Raw genomic sequence first — 21,927 nt, forward strand, 5'->3', positions numbered from 1 at the left:
TGTTATAGTAGCTCTAGGAGCAAAAGGCAGGGCTAGGTTGTGTAGCCGGGCAGCTCGAGGTCCCAACGAGGAGGACAGTGGGGTTAGTACCCTTGTGGTGATCAGTCACCAGCATAGGGACACAAGTGGCTGAGCTTAGAGCAGGAGATTTGCCAGGGAGCAAGACACCACTGGTGTGTGGGTGAACTCAGGGGCAGGAGGTCTGCCAAGAAAGCAAGATACCACCAGAGCATGGGTGAACACAAGGGCAGGGGGAGCTGCCAGAGAGCAAGATACCACTGTGAGTATACCTCTGCTGGGGAAAGGATCACTAAGACAGGCAGTACTACCTCTGAAGAAGAGATTTACCAAGAGGATTCTTATCTGTTAGTGTGTCAATCTATTGAGAGGATCTCTGGGATTGATGTGAATTAGTACAGACTGCCATTGAGAACTTCTGCAGTCACTATAGGCCTGTCTGCTTTATCAATAAAGAGGTTTATTTGTTTTGTCAGGCCCACCTACAAGTGTGCTACATTGCCATTTTCTACTTGGAGTAAGGTTCCTAGGGGGGTCCCTCAGGGCTCTTTATTGGCTGCACTTTTATTGAACTTGTTCATTAATGACTTAGGGGAGGTTACTGTAAGTAATGTATCAGTGTTTGCAGATGACACAAAACTATGCAGCCCATGTCATTCCATCCAGGATGTGGCATCCTTGCAACATGATCTTGACAAACTGGCAATCTAAGTTGCTAAGTGACAGATGAGATTCAATGGTGTTAAATGTAAAGTCATGCACCTGGGATCTAAAAATATCCAAGATATTTATACCCTTAATGGGACTGCACTAGGCAAATCCATAATGGAAAAGGACCTTGGAGTCCTTGTAGATGATAAACTTGGCTGTAGCAAGCTATGCCAGTCAGCAGCATCAAGGGCAAATAAGGTCTTGAGCTGTATTAAAAGGGGCATAGAGTCACGGGAGTAGGGGGTCATTCTTCCACTGTACAGAGCACTGGTAAAGTCCCATCTGGAATACGCTGTACAGTTTTTAGAGAGGGTACAGGGAAGGGCAACAAAGCTGGAACATGGTATGGGAAATCTAAGCTATGAGGGAAAACTGGCTAAATTGGGGTTGTTCAATCTGGAAAAGGGGCATTTGAGGGTTGATATGATAACTATGTATAAATATATAAGGGGATTATTATAATAATCTCTCTAATGCTTTATTTACCAGTAGGTCTTTTCCACCTCTTTATTGATCCCGATTAGAAGAAAGGAGGTTCCGGCTAAATATTCAGAAGGGGTTTTTTTTACAGCAAAAGCTGTGAAGATGTGGAATTCTCTCCCTGAATCAGTCCTGCTGGCTGATACATTAGATAGCTTTAAGAAAGGGTTGGATGGCTTTTTAGCAAGTGAAGGAATACAGGGTTATGGGAGATAGATCATAGTACAAGTTGAACCAGGGACTAGTCCAATTGCCATCTTTGAGTTAGGAAGGAATTTTTCCCCCTCTGCGGCAAATTGCAGCAAGCAGTTAGGCAGTTTATATCTAGAATTAAAAGGTTGAACTTGAGGGATATGTCTTTTTTTCAACCTAACTTACTATGTTACTATGTTAAAATGGAAAAACGTTTTTCGATGTAGGGGTCTTCAGGGATCAAAATTGTTCATATTTGCTATTTTTGCATACATGATAAATTATATGGCTTTAAATTAATGGAAAATATTACTGTTTGAAATGTATTTGTAAACAACTCTCTCACCTTTAGATGGCAGTGCAATATCAACACATATGGACTATGGGCTTTCCTCTACCTGATGTATGCACTTCTTATAGTTGTTATGGCTGCTGGTTGCATCCTTGTGAGAGTGTGTTTATTCAGTAAGGGTCGATATGGAATAAATACACAATTTTGGACTAAGTCCCGAGAGTACAGCAGTCAGAATAAAGCCATCAAAGTCACATTAGCAATACATTTTATTTTACGTTAGATGCACCAATTAAAAGATCTCTAACAAATAAACACAGACTTTTTAAGGCCTGTGCAACGCAGTCACATGGCAAAGGTCCACATGACCTTGATTCTTTATCACAGTGCTTCGACAACCAATCTTATTCGTTGAGACTGGCCATATCAGGGGTCAAGGGATCAATATGTTTATAGCTTAAATGTTTTTATTAAAAAATATATATTTTGCTTGAGATAAGGTATTAAATGTGAATATATTTTATAAAAAAACCTGGATCAGTAGCCTCAGTTTCTTCCATTTGTATCAAATCAATTCTGATTTATTATATTTGAAACAATTATATTTCATTCTTTGAACTTTCCTTCAGGGATGCATTATACTGCATATGTCAGGTTACTTTAAAAGTCACCCTAATCCTTCTAGCTGCGATTTTTTTGTGCAGCTAGTGTATCAATATGTTATTTTGACACAATAGAAATGAGGAATCTAAGAAAAACAAATAACCAGATATGTGTAAATAAAGTAAGGTTGGACATAAAGCAGCTATGTGCTGTAGTACAAGGAATTTCACTGTCGATATTGCCAATGGCTAGCAGTAACCTGCTTTGTTGACCCCTTGACCTCTGATACCTCCTTTAATCATTTAACTCAAACCCCCACCCAACAATAGAAAAAAACACAAAAAGCGCATATAAAACACAACAGGTAGCAACATTATAAAATAAAACACCAGCCGGAATATAAAGGAACATTTTGTAAGAAGCAAAATGGGCATTGTGGGTAACGTGCATGCTTGCTGCCCTCCTCTCCCTGTGCCCTGCTTCTGGCATATCTGCTGTGCCTGCATGCAGTAGGAGAGTTCTTAGGTTATATGTGCAAAGGCACTTAGTGAAATTATGGTATCTTGCTATTACAGTTTGTTTTTTTGGTTCAGTGCATTTGCATAAAAAAATAAGTGTCATGTCCTTCAGTGGCACATAGGGCTTGCTCACTGTGATGCCACCCCAATGTTAGGGAATATAGAACTGTCTCAAGGGACAGAAACTTGAAATGGACTCCCAGGGACACTCTGGTCCCCCCATTTGACGATCAGGATGTAGTCCCCTTTATCTTTAACAGTGTAGGTCACATTGTATAGTCTGTTCCCCATGTGCTTTACATACACCTCCTCACACGGGGTCTTTGGCCCATGCACTCCTACCATCAGCATGTTGGTGCCTGTAAAATACAAATCAATAGTCAGTCAGTGAATATTTATCCGTTATATAGCTATCAATTCAATCCCATAATAAACCCAATAATACAAAATAAACCTAATACAGGATATTTTCTTATTCAATGCAAATGCTTATGCTATATTGGTTATTATAAAAATAATCAACTCATATACCTGTTTGTATTAAGTGCACCTGAATGAAAAATAAGAACTAGTTTAATTTAATAATATATGATTTTTTTAAAATGGATGTTGTATTTTACCTGCTTTGCTGCAATCTACAGTGAATGTGTTTTTCTGTCCCACAAAGGCTTTAGACAGGCCAGGCCCACGGGATACCACTTTAGAAGCATCTGATGAGAATTTAGGCCCTGCCATGCCATATTCCCCAACAGATGCAGAGGATTTGGTTACAGTTTCCACCAACACTGTGGATGTTTCATGAAGGCTGTGGCCACCTGAAAGACGTGCACCTGTGAAAGTAAACAATAATAAAATGGGTTAGAAACCAAATGGCACTGTATTATTATCAGGGCCGGATTTACATAGGGGGCGCCCCTAGGCCCACTACCGTTCATCACCCCTGTCGCCTCCAGGGGGACAGGAGCAATGGGGATTGGGGCACGGGAAATTAAAAAAATTATTGTCTCTCCAGCGCATCCCCTCTGTTTGTGAACAAATGTGGGTGTGGTTGGGCAGCATGCCGCCCCCCTAAAATCCTGCCGCCCTAGGCCCGGGCCTAGGTGGCCTTTCCACAAATCCGGGCCTGATTATTATGGAGCACATTTTAGCCATGTTTGGCAAATTCTTTTTCTATACATTTGTATGTAATAGATATAGAAAAAAACACACATTTATAGATAAGTCAGTAGTACACAACCTGTATATAAGGAATACCTTTAAGTATGTTTTTGTTAATAATGCATCTTAGGTAAGGCCATTTTCCTTATTAATCATGTGTGTGGCACATGCTATATTCTGTTTATCTCTGTCTTCTACCGATACTGAATAATATCTGGCTGATTGCACCACAGATACTGTATGAGAAGCCATGGAACATAAAATTTTTTAAAAATGCCTCAAGGCACACTAAGGGGGTTATTTATCAAAAGTTTAATTTTGAAGTTACGTGAATTTTTTTTAACTCTAATAAACTTGATCGAATAGGAACGACCTGAAAATCCAAATCGAATTTGAATGTAGTTTTCCACTGAAAAAACCCCCCCATCTTCAAATGGTTCAACGGACCTCTGCCATTGACTTCTACATGAACTTGCCAGGTTTTAGGTGGCGAAGTATCGAATTAGAACTGTTCTAAGGTCAAGATGTGATAAATCTCACATTCAAATTCAAATTCGAGTTGGTGGTTTTAAATTCGAAATTGTGAGTTTTGACCAAAAAAAATTAAAAAATTCTAATTTACCATTCGAACATTAGTAAATGTGCCCCTAAGCCATTTTTTCACGCACCTGTCACTCTGGCCTTAAATGGACTTCTTACAATGTGTTGTGGACCTCCATATTTGATGGAAATCAGGTAGTTTCCAGGGGCCATTGGTGTGTAGGAGACTTTGTAGCCTTCAGGGGAATCCTGACAATCCAATTTCACTTTAGAAGGTCCATCAATAGTCACAGAGAGAGATCCAGCTCCAGCATTCAGAGTGCTTATAATGAAATCAGAGGGTCTGCCTGTAGAGGAGGCATGTCAGAGAGGCCAATGATTATGATCTTATGTCTGCATATGCCGCAAACTGTTATAGTGCTGAAAGCACTTGTAAAAATATGAGCTCACTTAAGACATTAATATTTATATAGCATTACCAAACAATATGAAGAAAAAAAAACATATCCAAAAATAATGTCATATATACTAATAAGCCACAAATGTTACCTGTGACTCCACTCTCCAGTCCAGGCCCATAAGCAGTAACAAGGCCAGGATCGCCTGCTTGACTTTGTTCTCCCACACGAATCTTGAAGGGACTGCCTGGTATGTGGCGTCCATTGAATTTAACATCAATGGAGTGCACACCATTTTCCCGTGGAATGAAACGGATTGAGTACTTATCTAAAGAAATTGGAAGCAAAAAGAGTATAGGTAAATAATGTAAGCATACAAAGCAGCATTTCATCAACCAAACATGTCCTTGTGTATCAATCTTACCACTATCAACTTCTGTTACATAACACTCTTCAACCATTCCTGATGAGGTGTGAACCTTGGCATCTATCACTCCACGGGCTCCATTCAGTTGTACAGCAAATGAGGCAGGTTGATTAACTATTAATCCGGTCTCCTGTAAATAATAATGGTTATATTGAATAGCATGAACCAACATTTGAGTAAACAAAAGAGAAATCTTGCCCCCACAGAGTTTTGGTTTGTCATTTATAATTCATAATATGGTTCATTTATGATAATATGGTGCTGCGCTTTATGAAAAACAAAAGTGCTTTATGCCTTCCATGCTACATTGGACCACTATACTGCCTTGAGCATAAGGTAAGTACAGTGATCCCTTTACTCTATAGATGTGCCAGCTGAATCATGTAGTTTTCTTGATATGTATACTTCAGAATGCCCACACTGATGCCACAGAAATTTGCACCTCATTATACATTTTTTTCCCCACTCACAATAATATTGGAATTCCAGGATAATGTTAAATGGTTGCTCTGTTTTTATGCCCAAAATTAGTAAATGAGCTGTAACATCAATCAGGCTGCTAAACAATACATTTGATAACAACAACTCAGGAGTGTCCCAATAACAGCACAAAGACATTCGCACCTGTAGGCTGGTGACTGTCAATCGCCGGGCATCATCAGAATGAGAAGCAACAGGTACTACAAATGGGCTGTCTGGAATGTGCTCATCATTGAATTTGATGGAAACCTCATAATCACCTGAACAGACAAAAATTAAAAGGTTTATGCCATTAATAAACTAAGTTTTTGTTCATTGTCTGAATAAATTCTCTATGCATTTTCAATTTATTTTAAGAAAGGTGTTTTGATAATATAATCGGTTCAGTAAATCATAGATATTTGGTGAATATGATCTGTACAAGAGTTAAGAAACCAAGGACAATGACCTGTTTCCATTTACTGCCTGCACCTCCCACTGACTTTAATGGGAACGTGGCAGTATGTGGTGTGCAATTGTTTTAATTTGCATTTTCAGACTGTATCCCTTCTGTACATGTGGTGTCAGGCAGTTTCCATAGAAGACAAACTATTACTACATGTGTCCTATTAAGTATATCTATGGAGGCACAGAGCAACATACAGTACATTTATAATTTTACTAGATGTTGGTATTTACATACTTTCTTATGATTGCTTGACTATGTTTGCAAGCCATGCAGTGCGCCTGTTTTTTTAGAGCATTTGTGGGAATGAGAAAGACTTGGGTCTGTATTTTGTATAGTCAAATAATTAACTGGTTTACCCATCGTCAATTTCTCCAACTAACCTGCTTCTTGTACAGTGTAAGACACCCCACAGGATCCATCCTTACGATCCTCAAAAGAGATTTCTGCTTTACTTGGACCTTCCACTGCTATTGACAGACCTCCAGCTCCTGCTTCTCGTGTCCAGATGCTAAATTCAGCTATAGGAATAAAGGAAAACATTCTGTAAAATCATGAAATTTACATTCAGAATTGTATTTTAATAACTACAATCCTTTTTAATTTAATTCAATTTTCTTTTTCACCTTCCAGTTTCTTACCTGCTACACCTGCAACTCCCCTTTCCAGGCCAGGGCCTCCAGCCCTGACTTTATGGGAGCCTCCCTCACCCATAGGCCCAACAGTGAACTGGAAGGGACTACCAGGAACATGCTGGCCACGGTACTTGACACTAACTGTGTGAGCACCCATCTCCTGTGGCACAAAACGCACACTGTATGTGTTATCTTCACCATCAATTATTTCTGCATCTGCTGTCTGTCCAGAGGGGCTTGTTACTTGGGCTGTCATTTCCTGGGCACCTGCCTCTCCTAGATGAAAAGTAATATAGCACCATTTTAAAAGTGCTTGTACTAGGCTCAAAAGCAAAGTACAAACACATAATTACATTGGAGACATTGTTCAGCACAAATATTTTTCAAAAACAACATTGTAAAACACATTTCTTCGTACATGCCAATAAAAGTTCCCAAACAAAAGTATTTAAAGTGGTTCCTTAAATTGCCAATTTAACAGGTAATCCTGCAAGTTTTAAGAATACTTGGGAAAACATGTGGTGCTGGTCTGAAACCTTACAATAATTATTTTTCATTATTTATGAGATAAAAACAGTTCTACATTGTCCTATACTGCTAGTAAGATACAACATATAGCTTAGCTTTTGGCTATCCTATATCAACACCTTCTGCAGTATTTTTTACTAAAATGTGGGGGGGTGGTTAATGGTTTCAGTGAATGCAAAACAAAATTATTATGGCTGAGGAAGTAAGAAGTTTTAATTTAGGAAATGTATTGGTATACTATATGTTTTTAAGGCTTATCACATAAATATACTTTTTAAGTTTGATGATCTTGGGCTTCCAAATCTTATCAATGGAATAATATGCTTATTAAATGTGGTGTTTTGTTTGTTTAAATATGTAAGGGGTTAGAAGGGTGGTTTTTTGAGGTCTTCGGGAATGTGGTTTCTTGGTGTAGTTTTTGGTAGCAGGTGAATGTAAGTTGGATCACATGTATGTATAATGTATAATAGAGAACAGGAGAACAGGTACAATAAGTTCTCATTTCCAATTTTAAATTAAGTATTATGTACTTGAGTAGCACTCACCCTCCTGCCGTGCAATGCTGCTGAATGATCCTAGGCTCTCCCGACCCAAAAAGTCTCCAAACACGTTATGGAAAGGATCACCACCAACTTGTGTAGACTCCTCCACACGTACTTCTCGCTTTGTCTCACCTCCTCTGGTCTTGCTGATCTCTGTGCGCTCAGTACGTGTGTATGTGTGGCTGCTGCGCGAGAATGTGCGAGTATGACGTTCTTGAGCTGACACCATCTGGAACCAATTGCCTGGATTTACAGAGACAAATTGAAAAAGTTACAAAAATATCATAATAATAATAATAATAATAATATTATTAAAGGCATGTAGAGCAAAGCTTTCTTTCAATGAATATAGTGGTTTATATCGCGTGTGATCATTTTCATTTCCAGTTAACTATTTCAAATTATGGAGCAGAAAAACAGGAATTGTGATGTAATGTGGTATTTATGGCTATAATTATATCATAGTACTTGACAGAGCAATCCATCCTAAATAACTGTTTCATGACTGGTGCCAGGACAGTGATCAATGTTCAAGGTCCAAGGTTCATGCAATGCTTTAAAACCCCTTTTATGCCAAATATTGTGCAAAGGCCAACATGTGTTGTTTTCCATCAAGATGGGGAAGCAGCTTTCCTTTGCCCAATTTGTGACCTGAATCTTATGAAAGAACCAACTGTATGCGTTACGCTATCTTTCTTTAATACTTCTTTGTTCTTTGGAGATATTTAGACATTTGGTCATGCACTGCTGCCTGTTCTTGACCTTTTCAGCTATCTACCTGGTATCTTCAAGTTGAGGTCGCAGGTGCTGCCAATGCTCGCAATAGAAGGAGCCTGACGCTTTCGGGTTATGCTCTCCTTCATACGTCCCTCACCAGTTACCTTTACCATAAATGGACTTCCTGTAGAAAAAAAAAGAGCATGAGTGTTGACTTTGCACATATTTAGCAAGTAAGTCCTAAAATGTGTTTGTAATAGCAGAGATGGACCCATAACATGTTTGTAGCTTCCCTCACTCACCTGGCACATGCTTTTCTGCAAATTTTATGTTTATAATATATGTTCCAGGCTCAGTAGGGCAGTATGATACTTTACATGTTCCATCTTCCATATCTTCACAGTTAATATCCACCTTACTTGGACCTTCAATGGATAAGCCCAATCCTCCGTATCCTGAGAATGAAAATAAGACCAGTAAACTTAAAGTCATAAAAAAGAACTGCATGAAGTAGAATGCCTAGGCTGCATTCCAATTCTTACCTGCATTCCTGGTGTCCACAATGAATTCAGCCACTTCAAAAGTTATTCCCTCAAGCAATCCCTTTCCAGACACCTTCACCTTGCTGGCATCCCCGATTTCAGATGGACCCACCACGATTTTGAATGGGCTGTTAGTGACATGCTTTCCATTCTTCTTTACGCTCACTACATGCTCACCAACTTCTTTTGGCGTAAATGAGATACCTGTAGAAGAGAAAAATGTTGTTTCTCTGTGCATACACTAATTAGAGGTACCTAATGCATTGTGCAGCTTTTCCTAGAGAGACTATGATGTTATTTCAGGCCTAGCCTGAAATTAAGGTCAGAGTTGGGTGGAACACTTTTTTTGCTGTTCTATAAATTCCTTGTGATAGCAATCTGTCATACACAACAAGATTAAAGTGCTATAGTTAGATGTTCTACTGTATATCAAACAGTGGCTTGAGTACAAATGGTCTGTTATACATTGCAGTATATTACTATTGTAAGAAGCAGTTCTCTGCTAAGTATGTGCTATATTATATTGCTCACCAATATGCCTGTTGGGAAGCCTCTTCAGTAGACATGGCTCCTCATTTCCAGATGGAGCTCTGATGCTAGCAGTAAGCAAACTCAAGTCTGATTCTGTAATCTTGAGAGAAACATCTGTGGAGGTTCCCACATTCAACTGGGAAGTTCTCATTGAGTCATCTCCTGTTGGAGCAAAATAAGCTTGTGTGACTACAAACAAAAAAATTGGATACCTAGGTATAGGGTAACATCATTGTTAAAGATGGTGTGCAGGTTTGACAACACATATCATGTCTGAAGACAAAATACTATTTTGCAAAGTGTGGAGTAAGCACAAAATCAATAGAAATCTTTATTGTTCATCACCTGTTATTTTGGCAGTAAAGGGACTACCAGAGATGTGCTTATCATCAAATCTCACAATGATGTTATAGTCACCAGGGGCTGTTGGCAAGTAGGATACAGTACAAGTACCATCTTTATTGTCTTTGCAAGTGATCTCAGCTTTGGATGGTCCTTCTACTGCCAGGGACAATCCACCTTTATCAGAAAAAAAAAAAACGTAGGTGTCTGTTATCAATGTTTAAAAGTATGAAAGTGAAGTGCCGAAAAAAAGACAGAGAATAAACAGAGGAGTCTCATTATGTGTAGGCATACATACAAAGCAAAACATTAGACTTCAAAGTAAGAAGACATTCATTGTTGACTGATGGAAATGACTGTTGTTAATGAGTGTTATAAATGCACTTACCTTCCCCGGCGTCCTTTGTAACAATAGTAAATGTTGCTGGTTTATTCACCATTCCATGACTCAGTCCTGGCCCATATGCACTTACATGTCTGCTATTAATGGCATCTACATAAAATTGCAGTGGGCTTCCTATAAAAGATGAATTTTTTTCTTTCAGGTAGGATGACACATATAATACATCCTTACAACAGTTACTATGTTGTCACTGAAGGTCTATGGTTCTCACTGTGACTTAGTTACCTGGGATATGGTTTCCATCATACTTTATGTCCATCTCATGTAGTCCTTTTTCAACAGGTGCAAATTTCACAGTGACCGTCCCATCTTTGTTATCTGTAATATTGGGCCGAGCTGTCTTCCCAGAAGGCATTCGGACTTCACCTATATTCAAAAACAACATAAAAAGACATATTAGATAACTAAGACATGTAGAATTCATAGAGAGCTATCTATATCTTTACATTCTGAAGTATTTGACTGTTATACAGATGTATAAAAGTAAGTTAGAGTAAAAACCCAGTGTGTGTGTGTGTGTGTTCTGCTGGTTAAGGCAATGACATTTAGAAGCAAACAAGGCCTCAGTAAGGTTTCAGTGCCTCTCACTATTGACTACATTTTGGGTTTTTTGTAAAAGGGTGTCATTGTGGTACACCTTTCATGTGCAAACATGTCCAAGAAAAATTCAATATGTTGTAATTATAATTATATTCTATTCAGACGAGTTTAGGAAATATACCTGTAATTTCCCCTTTTTGTACAGTAAAGGGAATGACTAGATTAAATGGCCTTAGCATGGTATCCAGATTCTCTACAGGGACTACTGGCTCCTCTGTGGCCTGTATTGGACAAAGAAAGAAAAAATGAAGAATGAATGTTACAGAAATTATAAACTTCTGGCCAAATGTCAGTTACCTCTGATAAAATGTCAAGCAATCTCAAATGTAGAAGAATATGACAGTAGCCCACAAATGGACATTTTGAAAGAGAAACATAATACAGATAATAGTAAAAGTCATTTCTGAGTCTGTGAGGCAAAGATCATCCAGGAGCAGGGAGAAATTAAGTTATTAAAACACAAATAGTGGTAAGTAACATAGTGAAGTAAAAGAAAAGGCATCTGAAAGCTAAAAGGCTCTCTGATAGGTTGGCTTCAAAGAAGAAGGGAAAGTTTATATTGTAGTTCCACTAGAAAGCATGCGGGTACAGCTTCTGTGTAGTTTATTTAGAGATTAATCGCATTCCATGTTTCGGATCTCAGGGGTTCTTCCTCTGGTTCTGCAAACTGCAGTGGATATTGTTTAACTACACTTCAAATGGTTAAGTGGATTTGGCGAACCCCACCATTTGGGGATTGAGCATTTTATACGTTTTTTACTTCAGTGGCATCTAACTACATATGATTATAAATTATATATTGCTATCTACAGTATATATGTATATATGAATACAGATTTTGGATTTTTTTGCACAATATATATGTATACTGTATTTGGGGGTTACATGTAACTTTGCTAAGCGCGTTCTTCCTATGTGCATTTTTGTTTTTATTTTTTTTAAATACTCAGCTCCCTGGTTCAGGCCACACCCTATTTTGGTGGCCTATTAAAATCCCCTGAATCTTTATAATACTGCATAATGTTGTATTTAATTTTAATATCAAGACACAAGCTCACATAGATTGAGCAGCAGTATGCAAGAAGAAAGATTAAGCAAGGGGCAGAGGAATATGACAGTCTCTTGGCAGAGGAGTACAGGGTTTTAAGTTATACCCAGTTAGTTGGATAGCCAGGGAGGTGTGCGGGGTAGGGCTGATGTAGCTGTACTGAATCACACGGTTCCTCTATGATGGGAATGGTGTCACATGCCTGGTAGAAGGGAGGGAAGTCACACATGTTACACATTGAAGGCTTAACTGGAAGCACTTTTCATGACTTCCTGTTTACTTACCACAACATGGAAGGGGCTGTTGGGTATGTGCTCGCCACCAAAACGGATTGTGATTACATATTTGCCGGGCTCAGGAGCTGTGTAGTAAATGTCAAAAGTTCCATCCTGATTTTCCACTACATCGACATCCAGCTCTGCTCCATCAGGTGTTGATACTTTGCAGGTCACCTTGCCTTTCCCTGCAGCTTTAGCATCCACTGTAATTACAGTCTCCTCTCCAATCTGAATTGAGGGTCCCAGGCAGGTTCCTGAAATTCACAGACTATATATTGTAGGGATTTTTTTTTCTAAGAAATGTCTTAACTGTTGAATGCTGCTTCTAACAGTCAACTCAACATAGTAAGGATGTTGGTACAGTATAGTGCATGTTATTTAGATATTCACACAGAAGCCCTGATTGTTATAGAGTTCTGTCAAAAATCAAACCCAGGGTTGGTCTGACCTCTCAGAGCCCTTTATTTTTTCGCACTTTAAGTGTGTATAACAATCACTAACACTGACTCTATTTAATTGTTGTGAGAGTGGCCCTTAATGTTAGTATAGGAGGCTCAGTCTAACTCTAACAAGACCTTTTCAATTCACCTGTGCTCCTCTTGTATCACTAGTGTGTACTATTGCACTAAAAAGAATTTCGGCGCATGCGCAGTTGTTCAGGACCGGAAAATTACTCTAACTGCACATGCGCCGAAAATGAAGGTCTGCTTCCGAAGTTTAACGAAGAAAAGAAGATGGCTGCCATGAACTGCGGGGGACAGAATCTGTACCGAGGGGTAAGTAAAAAGTTTGGGGCATTTGTTGCGGGTACAACTTAGGCTGGGGGGGGGGGAGGGAGGGGGGTCAACAAAGCGTAGGGGGGTAGGGTTTTTATGTTATGGGTTTGTTTGCCCTTTAATGAAACTCAGGAATTCTGCTCAGCAGGGCTAAATATAACAAATGTATCAACCGACCCCCCCAGACAGATCTTCATAAGTAAGAACCTTTACACCAATCTGCTACATCTAGACTACTAACTAAACATAAATGTAGCGTAGGCTAGATTTACCGAGAACTTACCTAATCCATGCTCTCCAATAGACACTGGAAAAAAATACAATTGGAGTTAGTGCAGTGAAATCTTTAACCAGTTCACCCCACCCCACTTTTCAGAGACATACAGTAATACTGTTCACACATTCCATCAGCCCTACATAATACATGTTCAAGCCTAAATATCCTCAATTCATTTATGAGGGTGACAAATTGAGGTCTTTGCCAACCTGCATCCAATAATAATATTTGCCAACTGTAGTTCAGTACGAACATGGTTCTCCAGTCAATTATCTAATTGTTAGTGACAACCGTTCTCATGCACATCTCACAGTCCTGAATAGCAGACTCACCTGTCACTAAGCACTTGCTGGCATCACCAGTGGGCACAGCATGGATTCGGAAAGGTGAGTAAGGAATTTCATCTCCTCCATATTTGATGGTGATAGTGTATCTTCCAGCCATGTCTGGTACATAAGACACTGTGTAGGTACCATCACCATTGCCTCTAATGTTTGCTTTCTTTGGTTTACCTTCTGGGTCCTATGTGAAGAAGAATTCACCAGATTCATGTGAGTTTTTATCAATTTTATATATTTTTTCAGATTTCTTTATTTATGGCATATAATGCTCTATAAAGACTGAGTATTCTAGGAGGTGTACTAGTAGTAGTGTCAGAACTGTAGAGACAAGGGTTGTTACCCGTACCATGTTAAAAGGTATAACATGGCATGTTATGAGGCCATCATGTGCTAAGGTGTTTACTAATATTTATGCAATTTTAATTGAATTTGGCTGTCTGTATGCAATAGAATAAAAAATGTAAATCAGATGTGAGAAATGCAGCCAGATAAGCTTAGTGATTAGTTCTAGCATGAGCAAAGTTAGCTGCAGTTCCACCTCTCCACACTAAATGGAGTTATTGGACTCTGGTTCAAGCCCTAAATATAAATGAGCTCATTCTAATGGGATGCACAAAGCTCCCAGCTGTTCCAGGAACATATTAGAGATCACATCACTCACTCTTATAAACATGCCATGTGGACTGGAATAGTTTGCCTAGATTAGTGGTTCATGCAGTATAATGTAAATAATATGAATTTTTCCTCCAAAAATATATGATGGCTTATTTTTTTGTTTGCAGATAATTCCCTATGCTTCATGCCATCAATGTCAAAGTTCTGCGGCAGAATTGAAAAGTTCAAAGAGAACATTTATCCACTTATTGGTAAGTAGCCTGTATGCCTTACTCTAGTACTATCAGTTTTAACCCAGAAAAAAATAGTTATGGATTCTTGCTTGTTGCAATTGATCATACAGGGCTGATATGAAGAATAAATTATTATTTACTGGGAGACTGATCAGTATTTTCTACAGATCAGTTTTCTACAGTTGTTTACTGTTTTATCAGCTGTGCTGTACATTCTGATTAACCAGGCAAAAAATAAAATAACATATAAATGTACACCTGACAATCTAGCAGTTTTGATACATTTTGGTACTCACCAGAATCTGAACAGTTAGCAGACCTTCCCCTGCATCACGGGCATCAATGGTGAACTCAACAGGCAGACTGGCTGGAATACCTGCTGTGTTGAGACCAGGGCCACTGGCACGAACTTTGCTGGCATCGTGGGTTGGCATCACTTTGATCTTGAATGGGCTGTGTCCCGAAGGAGAAAGAAAATTGGCATAAGATCATAAATGTTCCTGATTTAGTTATTCTCAGTGCTCACAACTCTTTCTGTCACTCAGTGCCTTACCTTCGTGGCACCTCCTGATCAGCATATCTTACAGACACAGTGTATGGTCCATCTGTAGCTGGAGTATAGTTAACAGTGTGTGTCCCATCTCCATTATCTCTTATATCTACAGGCTCCACCAAACCTGGGAAAGAAGAAGAAGAATGCATTAGAAACTAATATCGTTTCCATGTTCCCTAATATTTGTAATTGTTATCCCCTGCTCAGTTTTTAACACACTACTCCTATGCTCTTCTTCCTTGCCTTCTCTTTTCACCATACCTGAGGGTCCTTGCACCAGTACTTCAAGTGGTGCCAGTCCAGCTTTACTACAATCCACTGTGAAAGTCTGAGGCACATGGGCTCTGACACCAGATCCAAGACCAGGACCAGAACATTTCACTTTGCTGGGGTCCACAATCTCCTTAACTGGAACACGGAAGGGGCTTCCTTAAGGGGTAAAAAACAGGCAGCATAAATCAGAGGCTAAGGAAGGCTCAAACAATGACATCCCATGTTAAGGCTGGGGAAAGGGAAAAGAGGATTCTTCATCGCTTTTTTCGTCTCTTTTTTTTTTTTAACTAACCTTAATGAGTATAACATGCTACAGTTAGAGTTGCCACCTTTCTGGAAAAAAATACTAACTATTTTTATATTTCTTTCATATTAATAACATTGTCATCAGGCACCATTTTTACCAGTCAGATGGCATCTTTAGTGGCAGTGATTATGTAAGAGACATACAGGCCTCATTAAAAGTGTGCTGTATGTTTAAATTCTGATAATAGAGCAGTGTGTTACAACAGGGAAACTTATGCACACACCTGGTATGGGACGTCCTCCAAATGTAATATTCACATCATAATCTCCTGGAGTAAATGGTATGTATTCCACACTGCAGCTTCCATCTTTATTATCCTTACATGACATTTTTGCCTCAGAAGGACCTTCTATGGCCAGACCGAGCCCCCCAGTGCCAGCTCCCCTGAAATAAAACATAAAAATATGAACATTTTCATAGTATGTAATGACACCAACAATGGGATATATTCAATTTGATGTGAAAAATATCCCCATTTCTATAGGAAGCAAAAGCAAAGGCAGGAACCTTAATGTGGGGCAGGCAGGGGTCCACATACTTTTGGTCATATAAAAGTTCTAAAATGAAATGCTTACCGTGTCTCCACTGTAAAATGGTTAGACTTGTTAAGAAGACCTCCTTCAAGCCCTGGACCATATGCCCGTACACGAGATGGATCACAGCCCTCAGTCACAGGCACACGGAATGGGCTCTTGGGCACTGGAACTTCATCATAGAGAACTTCAATTAAGTGCACTCCTAGAGAAGGAATAGTAGCAAGTCACAATTTGTAATGCAGGATGAGTATGGATCTAAGGGGGGGTTATCAAAATCTGAAACTACTTTCTGAAAACTACTCTGACCAATTCCAACTGGCTTTTTCCCCCTTTTTATCAATAAAGTTTTCTGAAAATTTCTTGTTTGGGAAAAAAAATTGTTAAAATCGTGAAAAAAATCTGAATCGTAAGAATTTTTCGGGTTTTGTTGCCCAAAATTGCGATTGTGTTTGACACCTGAAAACCCACAAAATCTTCAGATTATTGAAAGAAACCCAGCTCTGATCAGGATATCAATGGGACATCTGCCATTGACTTCTACATGAACTTGGAGTTGGAGTCAACTTTTAGCAGCATCTGGGTTTAATAAATTATGAAAAATTTTCATATGAAAAAATGGTAGTTTCCCCCTTGAAGGTTCGACCAGACTTTGATAAATAACACGCTAAGGGTGTTATTTATCAAGGTCCGAATTTATCTCAATATCGGCTGCTACAAACTCCGATCTAAGCCGCTTGGGTTTTTAATGCTTATTTATTATTACCTTTTCCTGAAAATTATCTTTGCGGGAAAAGCTCAGATTTTCAAGATTTTTTCGTGAAAGCTCCGAAAACATTGTGAAATTGCCCGAAACCCCCGACACAACCAAAAATCAATGGGACTGTTCCCATTGACTTTTATGCAACTTCGACAGGTTTGAGATGCCGTGTTTTTATATTCGGGCTTTTTAGCCCTCGTGGTTTAATAAATTCTGAAAAATTTGTGATTTTTTTAAAAGCCTATAATAACACAAAAAAATCACAAATTTTTCAGATTTCGGGTATTTTCGGGTATTCGGAGTTTAGTAAATAACCCCCTGTGTTACAAGTGTTACAAATCAGAATGTATCATATTTTATTGGATCTTGAATGCATGTAAGAGCTGAGGCACAGACAAACTAACATAGGTACTTTATCAGGTGTTAGCAACATGCATCCCTCACATTTTTGAGAATACCTAAATTATATAGACCCAGTGAATATTATCATTGTTCATAATGCAATCAAGGACTTGCCTAAACTGCTACTCAGATAACAGTTGCTGAACTTTCACTGGGGTGTCTGAAATTTCTTTGTAAATAATGTTTTGGTTGGTGGTTGATCTTGTGTGTCTATTCAAATCTGCATGCTGCTATTCATCGAATAAAACAGCAAGGGTTTACCCTGCTAGTACTACCTGTGTGCCAGTGAATTTCCTTTTGCATCGTCTATTCAAATCTTACCATCTTCATAGGCTGTGTACTGCACATGGTAGGTGCCATCTCCATTGTCTGATATAAAACTCTCGGTGACAACTCCAGAAGGACCAAGGACACGTGTGGTCACATGGCTGCCACCAGTCTTAGTAAGAGAGCGAGCATCAATGGTGAATTCTGTAGTAACCTCGCGAAGAACTCCTAAATGGGAAAATCTGTTTAAGCGTGCTTAATGCATAATTTTTTTTTCAAATTGGTGGGCTTGGCTTGCCTTGGGAGGTCTTGGACAGTGGCTGGTATAGGCCAAGCCTGAAAGGAAGGCAGTTATGATGAACTTGGAAAGAATGCTTATTTGCTTTCCTAGATACTTCAGAAGTTCAACCTGAAGGTATTGTATCGTGAGCTTAGGAGTGAGCATTTATTTGCCCTGATGTTCTTGAAAGTGCAGCTGCTTGGTTTATACAGGACTGCTTTTATGTATCTTTTATGGGCTAGGCCCTAAACCTTAAAGGTGTACTAGAATAAAAATGTCCTAACCCACACATTTATGGCAGCAATAGAAAATAATTAATATAGCATTGCCAGGTGTCAGTAGAGTGTTCTACATAACAGGTTATAGCTCTGTAGTACTCACACTCTAATTTTAGGCACAAGAGAGATAACATGATATCCACAAGCTTATATGGTCAGAAAGTATTGGACTGAGACTCCCATTGAGCCTTCAGTTTCTCTTTGGTCTGCAACTCTGACATAGAGTATGAATAATTTAGCACATAATTGCCATTGCAAAACAATCTGCCTGCTTATATCACTCACTTTAATTTGCAAAGTGCATTGTAATTTAATGTAGAGGATGAAGATTAGATCTAATTACAGCAGTGAAAGCTTATTGGTGGAGTATTTGGCTGAATCAAAAAATGATGTATTTGATGCATCACTATACAAAACATTACTTCATTACTACATATTTTTCAGGATAAAAATGGACACTGGCATTTGTTGTTCAACACTGAACTGAAGTGTTTTATTTTAATGACAGTATGAATATAACTATTATTTCCTCCATGTTGTACAATTAAGGAACCTTTTTGTTAAGGAACTCATTTTTCACATTATAAATAGCAAAGAACTTTCTAGTGTATGATTCAGCAATTCTACACTCCTTTAACGTACTACTGCCACCCTGCAGGGGCTAATTATGCATGTGACCCCCGCAAGTGTGCCTTCTTATTTGATGAGAGCTTCATATTACCACAATTTCTCCTACAAATTCAGTTACACTTACTGTATATTGATTTATCTTTTCACTTACCTCTGGGTTCCACCCCTGGGCCAAACACCTTCACTCCACTGGTGTCTACTGCAGGCTCTACATTCACACGCACAGGGAATTTTGGCACAGCATGTCCTCCATACTTGATGGTAATTGTGTAGGCACCAGGGCATGATGGAATGTACGTGATGCTGTAGGTCCCATCACTGTTATTCTGGATCAGTACTTCAGCCTTTGAACCTGAATCTGACAGGATCTCGATTGTAAGCTCAGCATCCCCAGCTTTAGAGCAATCCACAGTGAAGGTGGCCACTTCACCAGCTTTCCCCTTTTCAAGGCCAGGCCCACTAGCTGTGACCTTGCTGGGGTCAAAGACAGGACGGATGTCAGCCTTAAATGGAGAGCCAGGAATGTGGGAGTCTGCAAAAAGGATGTTTATAGAATATTCCCCTGGTTCAGTGGGAAGGTAAGAAACTGAGCAGGAACCATCCCCATTATCCTGGCATTCAATTTTTGCCTCACATGGACCTTCTACTGTAAGACCCAATCCTCCCGTACCAGCTCCTTTGGTGTCAATGGCAAATGGAGCTGGTTTTCCTACAAAACCTCCTTTCAATCCTGGTCCATAGGCACGAACCTATAAAGCAGCAAGTAAAAAATATAAATTGAAATGTGTATTCCATGATAAGCATAAAAATGACAATGCACAAGATTCATCATCAATGATTCACTGTCTAAGATACAAATATATATCAATATTATCCACTTATCTAAACCAACCGCTTTTAACTTGATAAAGAGCCTAGCTCGAAACATGTTGTGTTGAATAAAAGCACTGATTTTGCAGCAAACCACTGCGTTGGACTGAAATTCATCACTTTTTGTTCTATTCAACCGCTTTCCATGTCAAATAACATCCTACCTCATGTAAGTCTGGTAAGTTCAATATTGTCTACTTCACACAAACTGTGTCAATAGCGTCTAATATTCCTCATAATATTCATACCCAGTATTGTCTTCTATTTTTTTCCTATCATCTGATTCCTGCAACAGAGACTCACCATGTAACCCCCTTCTATCTGTTCATCTAACCACTCGCAGTCCTTATCCTATACTTTCATACAGATGCAGACAATAATGTTGTGTCTCAATAAGCCATGTGGAAATGTTTCCACAGTCAGACCACATTTTAATCTCTCTAGAGACCAACTGAACAGGTCATAATCTTACTGCTATGAACAAGAAGCTGGAGAAAGGTGTGACTGAGATATAACCGAGGCATTATATGACAAGATCTTATATTTCTCCTTGGGATCAGCACTGCAGGCCACTATGTTAAGCTGCTCACTCAATACAGCCGTGCTTTTCCCTCTTCTCTCCCTGCTAAATGTTGATACTCACTCCTAAATCCAACACACATACACATGCAGCAATGAATAACACATGGCAGGAAACACAATAAAGGCCTGAACATATAAAATAGATATACAGTATAAGGGTGTATGTCTGCATCAGTATTTTAGACAGAGTTTGTACATATTGGAATTCACTTGGGTTACAATTTTGGGCATGGAAACATGCAAGACATTGTATAAATGGAATAATATTGTTTATTGTTTATATCTTCTACTCCCAAAACTGCAAGACAATCCAAGGGAAAAAGCAATAAAAATATCAAAGGGCAAACATATTACCAAACCATAGCCCTGCTTTGCCAGATAGTTTTTTTTTTTACCTTTGAAGGGTCAGGTGGCATCACTGCCTCCACAGAGAAGGGGCTTCCTGGCACAGGATGTCCATCATAGCTAATGTCAACCTTGTATGGGCCCTCCTCAGGAGGCATGTATTTCACTGTGTGAATGTCACTTGTGACTCCTGTTTCTACTTTGCAGGGTATTGGGCGACGAGAAGGAGATGTGATCTTCACATCCACTTTCCCTTGACCTCCAGCTCCACTGGTATCAATTGAAAATTCCTGATCTTTCCCGACATCCACCTCTGCAAGAGGAAAAATGATTCAGGATAAAGTAGTCAAAATGGGTACATAAACACCCATTTAAAACCCATTTACCAAGGTACTTGGACAAGATGAACACTTACTACAAATGAATACTCACTGTTGTTAAGTCCTTGAACCTTGACTTTGCTTAGATCTAGAGGAGGTGCCACATTAACAATGAATGGACTTTTAGGGATTGGGTCCCCCCCATAAGTTACTGACACGGTCAGGCTTCCCTACAAATGATAAGAAAAAGGAAAAATAAGATATGTAATAATCCAAGTATGAGTATAGTACATATCTATAACAAATCTGAACAGGCAGCTTACCTGCTGCACAGCTGTATACTTCACAGTGTAAGAATAGTCATGGTTATCAATGATTTCAAAGTCTTGCACAGCTTCACCCTTAATGCTCCCAGTAAACTGAACATCAAGCTTGGCCTTGCCAGCTCCCTTGGTATAAACAGTAAAATGTGTTGGTTTTCCGACCTCCACTCCTATATCAGAAGAAGAACATGGTGTGTGTTAGATAGAGTTACAGCTAACAAATCAAATGTAATTTATATACTTCATACACACACAAACACACACATATATATATATATATATATATATATATATATATATATATATATATATATATATTTATACATATTCATAAATTATTTCCTTGTTCTGTGTTCGAGTCTTTTGCAATGTTCACTATTTCACAAAACTTCTTACCTGTACGGTTTAAGCCTGGGCCTTCTGCACGAACTTTACTAGCATCATGTGATGGATCTACTTTAACTCGGAATGGACTGATAGGTATTTCCTAAAGAGGGAACAGTTAGTCACCATATAATATCTGTGTGCTGCTGG

General features: G+C 39.0%; 1 protein-coding gene across 4 annotated transcripts in view; it reads right to left on the reverse strand.

Moving 5' to 3' along the window:
* Window positions 1–1,944: 1,944 nt before the first annotated feature.
* LOC733321 (filamin-C) overlaps window positions 1,945–21,927 on the reverse strand; it is a 55,004-nt gene continuing 35,021 nt past the window's right edge. For 2 of the 4 annotated variants that reach the window (XM_018255683.2, XM_018255685.2), the window contains 32 exons: window positions 21,790–21,880; window positions 21,394–21,563; window positions 21,183–21,300; window positions 20,801–21,063; window positions 19,105–19,702; window positions 17,820–17,993; window positions 16,379–16,541; window positions 16,027–16,187; window positions 15,485–15,652; window positions 15,224–15,347; window positions 14,967–15,123; window positions 13,814–14,003; window positions 13,488–13,511; window positions 12,435–12,682; window positions 12,257–12,352; window positions 11,224–11,323; window positions 10,728–10,868; window positions 10,488–10,616; window positions 10,103–10,276; window positions 9,758–9,919; window positions 9,227–9,430; window positions 8,987–9,139; window positions 8,746–8,868; window positions 7,971–8,210; window positions 6,904–7,173; window positions 6,646–6,783; window positions 5,962–6,077; window positions 5,335–5,467; window positions 5,062–5,238; window positions 4,641–4,859; window positions 3,435–3,644; window positions 1,945–3,173 (listed from right to left, as the gene is read on the reverse strand). In XM_018255683.2, coding sequence (XP_018111172.1) covers window positions 2,986–3,173; window positions 3,435–3,644; window positions 4,641–4,859; window positions 5,062–5,238; window positions 5,335–5,467; window positions 5,962–6,077; window positions 6,646–6,783; window positions 6,904–7,173; window positions 7,971–8,210; window positions 8,746–8,868; window positions 8,987–9,139; window positions 9,227–9,430; window positions 9,758–9,919; window positions 10,103–10,276; window positions 10,488–10,616; window positions 10,728–10,868; window positions 11,224–11,323; window positions 12,257–12,352; window positions 12,435–12,682; window positions 13,488–13,511; window positions 13,814–14,003; window positions 14,967–15,123; window positions 15,224–15,347; window positions 15,485–15,652; window positions 16,027–16,187; window positions 16,379–16,541; window positions 17,820–17,993; window positions 19,105–19,702; window positions 20,801–21,063; window positions 21,183–21,300; window positions 21,394–21,563; window positions 21,790–21,880 — 5,622 coding nt within the window. In that variant the 3' untranslated portion in view covers window positions 1,945–2,985. The remainder of the gene's footprint in view (window positions 3,174–3,434; window positions 3,645–4,640; window positions 4,860–5,061; window positions 5,239–5,334; window positions 5,468–5,961; window positions 6,078–6,645; window positions 6,784–6,903; window positions 7,174–7,970; window positions 8,211–8,745; window positions 8,869–8,986; window positions 9,140–9,226; window positions 9,431–9,757; window positions 9,920–10,102; window positions 10,277–10,487; window positions 10,617–10,727; window positions 10,869–11,223; window positions 11,324–12,256; window positions 12,353–12,434; window positions 12,683–13,487; window positions 13,512–13,813; window positions 14,004–14,966; window positions 15,124–15,223; window positions 15,348–15,484; window positions 15,653–16,026; window positions 16,188–16,378; window positions 16,542–17,819; window positions 17,994–19,104; window positions 19,703–20,800; window positions 21,064–21,182; window positions 21,301–21,393; window positions 21,564–21,789; window positions 21,881–21,927) is intronic. The other 2 variants (XM_018255684.2, XM_018255686.2) reach the window with 1 other exon arrangement.

Source organism: Xenopus laevis, chromosome 3S (assembly GCF_017654675.1).
Source record: "Xenopus laevis strain J_2021 chromosome 3S, Xenopus_laevis_v10.1, whole genome shotgun sequence".
Taxonomy (NCBI): Eukaryota; Metazoa; Chordata; class Amphibia; order Anura; family Pipidae; genus Xenopus; species Xenopus laevis.